The sequence below is a fragment of the Lytechinus pictus genome, chromosome 3 (assembly GCF_037042905.1).
Source record: "Lytechinus pictus isolate F3 Inbred chromosome 3, Lp3.0, whole genome shotgun sequence".
Classification (NCBI taxonomy): Eukaryota; Metazoa; Echinodermata; class Echinoidea; order Temnopleuroida; family Toxopneustidae; genus Lytechinus; species Lytechinus pictus.
The window spans coordinates 27,548,457-27,555,610 of record NC_087247.1 but is presented as its reverse complement, the minus strand read 5'-3'; the positions used below and the strand labels follow the sequence as shown (position 1 = coordinate 27,555,610).

At 33.6% G+C, this 7,154-nt stretch overlaps 1 protein-coding gene across 2 annotated transcripts; it reads left to right on the top strand.

The window, feature by feature from the left end:
* The first annotated feature begins 224 nt into the window (after positions 1-224).
* LOC135153743 (uncharacterized) lies at positions 225-6,127 on the top strand. Of its 2 annotated transcripts, none has more exons than XM_064097868.1 (5): positions 225-433; positions 1,241-1,394; positions 2,265-2,456; positions 3,615-3,709; positions 4,169-6,127. In XM_064097868.1, the coding sequence occupies exons 1-5, from the start codon at positions 312-314 to the stop codon at positions 4,308-4,310; spliced, it is 705 nt and encodes a 234-aa protein (XP_063953938.1). In that variant the 5' UTR covers positions 225-311; the 3' UTR covers positions 4,311-6,127. The 2 variants fall into 2 exon arrangements, with proteins under 2 accessions (XP_063953938.1, XP_063953937.1); XM_064097867.1 differs by having other exon boundaries at positions 225-442.
* The last annotated feature ends 1,027 nt before the right edge of the window (positions 6,128-7,154 follow it).

Below are 7,154 nucleotides of genomic sequence, written 5' to 3'. Positions count from 1 at the left end.
GTATAGAGACCTATAATCTATCTGTTAGTCTTTCCGATTTTTTTCCCTCTTACAATGTTGTTCATGTTATCTGTCGGGGTTATGAACTTTGAAATTTCCCTGAAAATAATTTCGTGATTTCACCAAAGAATAGGCAACTTCAGCATGTTTAGAACTGCGGCGAAACTTCTAAAAAATATATATCGTGTATAGGCCTATTGCGCATGATCATAAAAGAATATAGCGCCAAATTGTTCTATAAATCTTTATAGAACAACAAAAAATAAATGGAGCGATAGAATCAGAGTTAGTATCAAAGTCGGTTGTACGGGATGGCGAGCCTCATGAAATCGGGAAAGGCCATTTTGGAGAATTTGGGTAATATTTTATCAAGATCATATACCAGGAGGAATGTTTCACTGATCTGCCCTGGTTTAGGACATGGATTGATAAGGTATGTCAGGTGAGAAGTCTCTCAACAACCATTGCATACTAAGAGGGGAGGTTATATTGATATTGACGATAAACTATGAATATATCAATGACGACGATAACAATTATAATAATTGCAATAATAACACTAAATAATTATATTGATAATAATAATAACAATGATTATAATAAAAATAACTAATAATGACCAATTATAATAATAATGATAAAAATACTACTACTAATGATAATAATAATAGTGATAAAATATGATGAACATAAAAAAGTGAAGTATGTTTTATTTATCCACAAGTATTGATTAACTTTATTTATAAAACTGCTCTACTCTAAATGCTGAGCTCTTTTGATTATATAGGTATTAGTATTATCACATTAAGATTATCATCACAACGTGATAATACTTATAGCTATATGTATAATCAAAAGAGAAAATTTATAAAAGTCATAATAAAAACCATAATGATAATGATTATTAAAAAAAATTTAATGACACCGAAAAAAATTATTTGTATAACAATAAGGGAAGCTGTTACACGTCGACTCCAAAAGTGAATGTCGGATACCTCATGCGAGGGAGCGAAGAGACCTAGCAAAGAAAATTTGCAAAATGAAGAATGCACTTTTGTTGGCGTTTGACCAACCTAGTTGGGGCTGGTTATAACCTGATGGATACTGCTACGTCAGGAAAGCGCATGACAAATGAATATGTGATATTCTCATGATGTGATTAATTATTTATGAGAAATAATAATGCTCTAAGTGTATTAAGAATGACATTTCCTTCTCTTTGAAAAAATAAATTTGACAGAAAATATGATCTGGTGAGAACTTCATGTCTATTCTTTCCTCGAGCAACAATTCTATCACCTGAACTATTCTTAAACGATTCATCTCTACTTTCTCTCCAGAAGCGATGGGCTTCGCGTTCACCTTCCCTTTCCATGACTAAGCTCAGTAAAAAAGTGAGTTTAAAAAACAGTCAAAAGATAAATTCAAACCAAAAGTAATGAAAAATATATGCATTCTGATATTAATAGTAATTCATGATCAAGTATTTATATACATTTATATATAGGGCAGCTCTCAAGGGCAGCTCCAATGTTGTTAATGCATCAAAAATTAACGGGTTTTTTTTCTCAGTATATGGGTAATATCTCCTTTTACGCGGTATTTTTATTCCCCTTCCTCCCTCTCTCTCTTTCTTTCTTTCTCTCTCTCTATCTATCTATCTCTATATATCTATCTATCCATCTATCTATCTTTCATCTATCTATCTCTCCACCCCTCTCTCTCTCTCTATCTATCTATCTATCTATCTATCTATTTATCTTTCTACCTATCCCCCCTCTCTCTCTCATTATCTCTCTATTTGGTCATTTAAAATGAAATAATGAACATAATTCTTGAATATCATTAGATATCTAGATCTCGTAAGCTGATTGACGTGATGATTTTATTTAAAAATATTCTCAAGTTTTGTTAGTCAACTCAACGAGTGTTTTATATAAAATTCATCAGGACTTGGTGGGATGGCGAATGATAAAAATCAATATTAAACTGTTCGATTCGTTTTGCTTTTTTTTTTAGTTGGTCAATTTAATTTAAATGGTTTGGTTCGGATTGGTTTTGGTCAATTTTAACAAATCGATTCGATCCGGTTCGGTTACGTTTGAGATTTTAACGGATCGATTCGGTTCGGTTTGGTTTGGTCAATTTTAACGGTTCAATTCAATCCGGTTCGGTTAGGTCTGGCTAATTTTTACGGTTCGATTCGGTTCGGTTTAGTCATCTAACTCGTGATCCTTTACCATATTTATTATTGTATCATCAAGGAGCTCTCTCAAATCGTCAGGGATGTGATGAAAGAATGGGGCATGCCCAATCTGGAGATGCCAAATGAGAACTCTCTTCAAGAGGTGCGAGGATTTGCAAAATTTATATGCTCCAACCCATCATGCCCCCGCGACTGGTTTAGCCGTTTTGCGTATGCCGACATCAACTGGGAGCAGCAGAAAGTGACCAAAGTGAGAATATAATCAAATCATGTAAAAAATAACTTTTTAATGGGAAATTAAGAAATAAATATGTGAAGAAAAGGGATGATAAACGAAAGGAGCATCGCGAAGGATGGAAGGGGCTTCATTCAGGCAGAGGGCCATCTGCGTTTGCCCCTGGTGCGGTGGTGTTTGTCCATAGATACACCATCGTGTTAAATGCAGAATAGCAATAAGCTCTGGGGCGTTTTATGACGAATTAATCAGTAATTTTTTTTTTCACAAACGATGGTTATAAGCCACTGAAATCCTTACTATGATTTTGAAGATGGTAGAAGAAAATCATTTACAATATGCCTCGCGATACGTTGCTCTTGGGAGAATGTCTATCATCCGTTACACAACACATACCCAGACACACTGCCTCCTTTCCTCCATCTCTCGTTCAGACCCCACCCACCCATACTCACACATACTGTCTCTCTCTTTCACCCCCTCGCCCACTCACACTGCCCACTCTCACCCCTCTCTCTCTCTCTCTCTATCTTCCACATCCCACCCACCCTTACACTATACACACACCCAAACAATGTACCTCCTTCCCTCCCTCCCTCTCTCTCTTTCAGACCCCGTCTCTAGCCCCTCCTTCTCCCTCCCTCTCGCTCTCTTTCACACACCCGCACTCATACGCTCCTTCTCCCTCTTTCCCGCTTTCGTTCCCGATGCTTAAAGGGGGATTTCACCCTGACAGAAAGTTTATTGTAAAAATAACAGAAAAAATCCATCAAAAAACAAAAAAGTTATTAGAATTTTAATTATTTGATTTGTGACGTCATATGCAAGCGGCTTTCCTACATATCGTAGGGTAAAAAAAAAACACCGTGAAATGTCATTTTCTCAGAAAACAATTTTATTGTACCTTCAGTATATCAATACACAAATGATTTACACCCCTCCTAAAGAGAAAGTAAAAAATAAGTCATCACGAACTTTTAAAAATTTAATTTAATGCATATATATAACATAATTATGGGGCAGAGCCTCATTTATGCTGTTACAAATCAAAAACTTAAAATTCTAATAACTATCCTAATCTTTATTGGATTTTCCTGAAACCTTCACCAATATTTTTACTATTTCTGCTACTTTTACATCCAAATTTTTAATGATACTATTCACTGTTCACAGTTGTACAAACAGAAGTGCAACAAATGTGGAACGAAAAATGAGCCATACTTCTCTAGAGGTAACTTCAAAAGAATCGTTCAAAATGCAATCGAAAAGTAAGTTGTATATATTAATATATTTTTATATCATGTTTAATTCAAGCATTAAAAAACACACGAATGTGCTTTTAACTTTCTTTAGCTTTTGCATCATACCTACATGCCATGTACGTTAAAATGAATATGAAATAGACCTACTGTATATATTGGTGGTGATTTAAAATTCTCGACTATTTCTATTTCTTTTTCAACATGCAATGGGGGTATAATTACCCCCAGTTCACAACAATTAAAAGAACAGTTATACGAAAAGCTTCATGAAACGCCCTTTTGAAATCTATACCAATCGTAAGTTATACCCAGACGCCTTTTTCAAAATGGTGCTGCTTTTCCTTTGTTTTCTTACTCATAAAATCATTTAATGTCATATATTCCAATCTCCTTTTAAATTATGTTATGATCCATAATTTACATGTATCTTTGTCATTTCTTTTTAATTACATGTTCTCTGTTCAGATTTTACAGAAATTTGTCCAACTCGGGCTCTCCAGATGACGAAATCGTTCAAGGTGGTCTTTCTCACAAAAGTAAATTGTGCGAAAAGTGTGGATACGGAAAAACACGCTGCTGGACACATAAGTATAAGAAAGAAAAATAGATGGGAAAATTGGTATCTAATAGATAGAGACGCTGTAAGCTCATAATATACTAAAATGAAAGGCTCTTTTCTAAGTTTTTCACCAATAGAATTAGCATTTCTAATATTCAACATAATGGTAAACAATATTGTTATATGCTCTCTCACAGTAATATATTATTGTAATATTACAGAGAAAGAGAGAGCATTTGGCAACCTCGCATAAGAAAAGCTCCAACGACCGAGCAAGAAAATATGCATTTCTTTTAATGTATGGTTGCAGCTATACAGATAATACATGCATGTAGACATCTGAATATTCTACAATTTTTTGTCTTGTTGTGGGTAAAGATGAAAAGAGTATACTCGAAAAACAAATTGGTACACAGAAAGACGATTATTTAAGTTTGAAAAGAAATTTAAAAAAAATGCATATCCATTGGTATATTCACTCTAAAAACACTGAGTAAACTTTTACCCAATAGTGGGTTGAAAGGGAACATGCATGTTTGCTGAGTATTTTTAACCCAATATTGGGCTAAATGCATGTTTTAATAGTAGATTTCATTTTTTCAAAGCAACATTGCGTAAAATTCACAAAATATGTAGTATCATTTTACCCAACCAACATGCATGTTCCCATTTTACCAAATATAGGTAAACCTTTTTTAGAGTGTATATTGGGCAACATAAAAATATTCATAAGTTATGTCATAATCATTCGTTAATTGAATTATTTTTTATAGAAAAATTAAGGTATGGGTGCATCTGAGCTGCAATATTTGTTTTGTCTATTGTTTTTTTCTTGGGTTTTTTTAGTGTATAAGCTCAAATTTGTTTTATGAAGTTATCGAAATAAAAATCATGAAAAGTATTATTTTTTTTTAATGAACCTACGACAATGAGACACAACAAGGGACGGAGAAATGAACATGTGTAGTGGAACGTAGCGACCGAGCACGAAAATTTGTTTTTTCACCAGTGAGGCTTAACATTATGTTTGAAGCCACAAACGATATTATCACTTTCTCACATGGGGGGGGGGGGGCGGTCCTTGCGTTACCGGCCCCTACATGTCAACGAGGACCATTTTCCTATTTTCAAATATGAAAAAAAAATCACCAAACAAATTGGAACAATATTATTTTCTGAGCCCCCTCATAAAAAACCTTAACACACACACACACCCTCACACACCCACACACGCACCCTCCCTCACACCCTCACACATTAACACAATCCTTGATTGACAGGTACCTGATGAATGTCGTGAAGCTATATGTGCAACGATTAATGATGAGAGTGCATGATAAGTGGGTTTTCCCAAAAATTTGTTGACTTGCGAGCATTCAGGCTTACTTCAAACTACCTCCATACAGATTGGAGAATGCAAGCATTGCATTTAATAGGAGAAGTAACTAAAGCACAAAAACAATGTGAGCATAGGCCAGTATCCGGGGTATATACCATACCCAGACTTGCATTATTTGTATTATTATTATTTGTATTACTTGTACAATTTTTGGCCCTTTTTTCAAGGCGCTTAAATATTGAATTCGGATATAAAGATTTCCCCATCCCCTCGATTATCAAGGTCCGTTGCCATTGACAACCCATTGCCATGTATGTAGTGTTCATCGATGAACTTATTTTCCATGATTAATGAAAATGGATATTACGTCACTGGATGATTTTTTTTAAACTGACCAACTATAGTCGGTTAAAACAGCAGAATTCATGTCAAACTTGTTTGTGCGATTTATCCATCAGTCCCATATATACTCATCAGTGTGTGTAGTGTTTTGTAGACGTGATATCAAGACGGATTAAAGTTTTTGAAGAAAAAAAATCATGATTTTTTTTTACTGTTGTGATAATGTCCATTTATTTATTTTTTATTTTTATTTATTAGAAAATATTTATTCAGGATAAAAGGATCAGCTAAATTGCTGTTTTACGTCAATGTCCTGATTTAACAGGGATAAAAAACATATAAAGTTACAATAATATCATGATGTAAAATACATATAAATATTTAAACTTAGCTACTAAAATATGATAAAAAAATACTGTAAATAATTATGTTAAGACATTGAAAAAATGAGATTACTTAGCTACTGAAATATGATAACAAAATACTGTAAATAATTATATTATGACATTAAAAAAATGAAATTCATTCGAACTAGTTAAGTAATCACGGCAAGATAATCTGATAACACCACCCCAACCTTTCACAATGATGCTTCATAATGTTACCATGTTTCACTAATGGTGAAACAAACAACTTGACATTTCGCAACATGAACAGGAAAGGGGACCTCGTCCTATTTTTATTGCGCAATACAAATGTTCTAAGCTAGTCTTGAAAATATACACCTTTCCATGATAAAAATTGATGTGTGCATGTTTATCAGTGATTATAGAATAAAGTTGAATGAACCGACATGCTCTCGTAGTAAACTTTTTATTTTTTATTAGTCAGCAAAGATATATTTAAATCAGTTATTAGTGTTGAAATCGAAATAATTAAAAGAAGTGTAAAGAGGGGGCAAAAATAACTTCAATTGTGACATTACTGGGAATTAAATTGTATAATCTTATAAACAAGAAGAAAATAACTTCCCAAAATGGTATAAAAAAATTAAACTTACGTTAATCTAATCGTCAAGAAATGGGATATAACAATGTGTGATGTACAAGGAAAGTTTCGGAAGTGGTACCCCCCCCCTTCCTTCGTGTGTCAAGTACCCCCTCCTTCTGCAGAAACTTTAAACAGAGTGGATCAATGTCGATCCGGCAAAAGATTATTCTATTACCATTGTACTGTTTATTCTTTTAGTTTAACAGTTCATATCAGAATAT

Coding starts and splice junctions, on each gene's coding strand:
- LOC135153743 (XM_064097867.1), top strand. CDS start 312: ATGGCGAGCCTCATGAAATCGGGAAAGGCCATTTTGGAGAATTTGGGT. Junction 443..1,240: donor GGATTGATAAGGTATGTCAG/GTGAGAAGTCTC, acceptor TAAATTTGACAG/AAAATATGATCTGGTGAGAA. Junction 2,457..3,614: donor AGCAGCAGAAAGTGACCAAA/GTGAGAATATAA, acceptor CACTGTTCACAG/TTGTACAAACAGAAGTGCAA.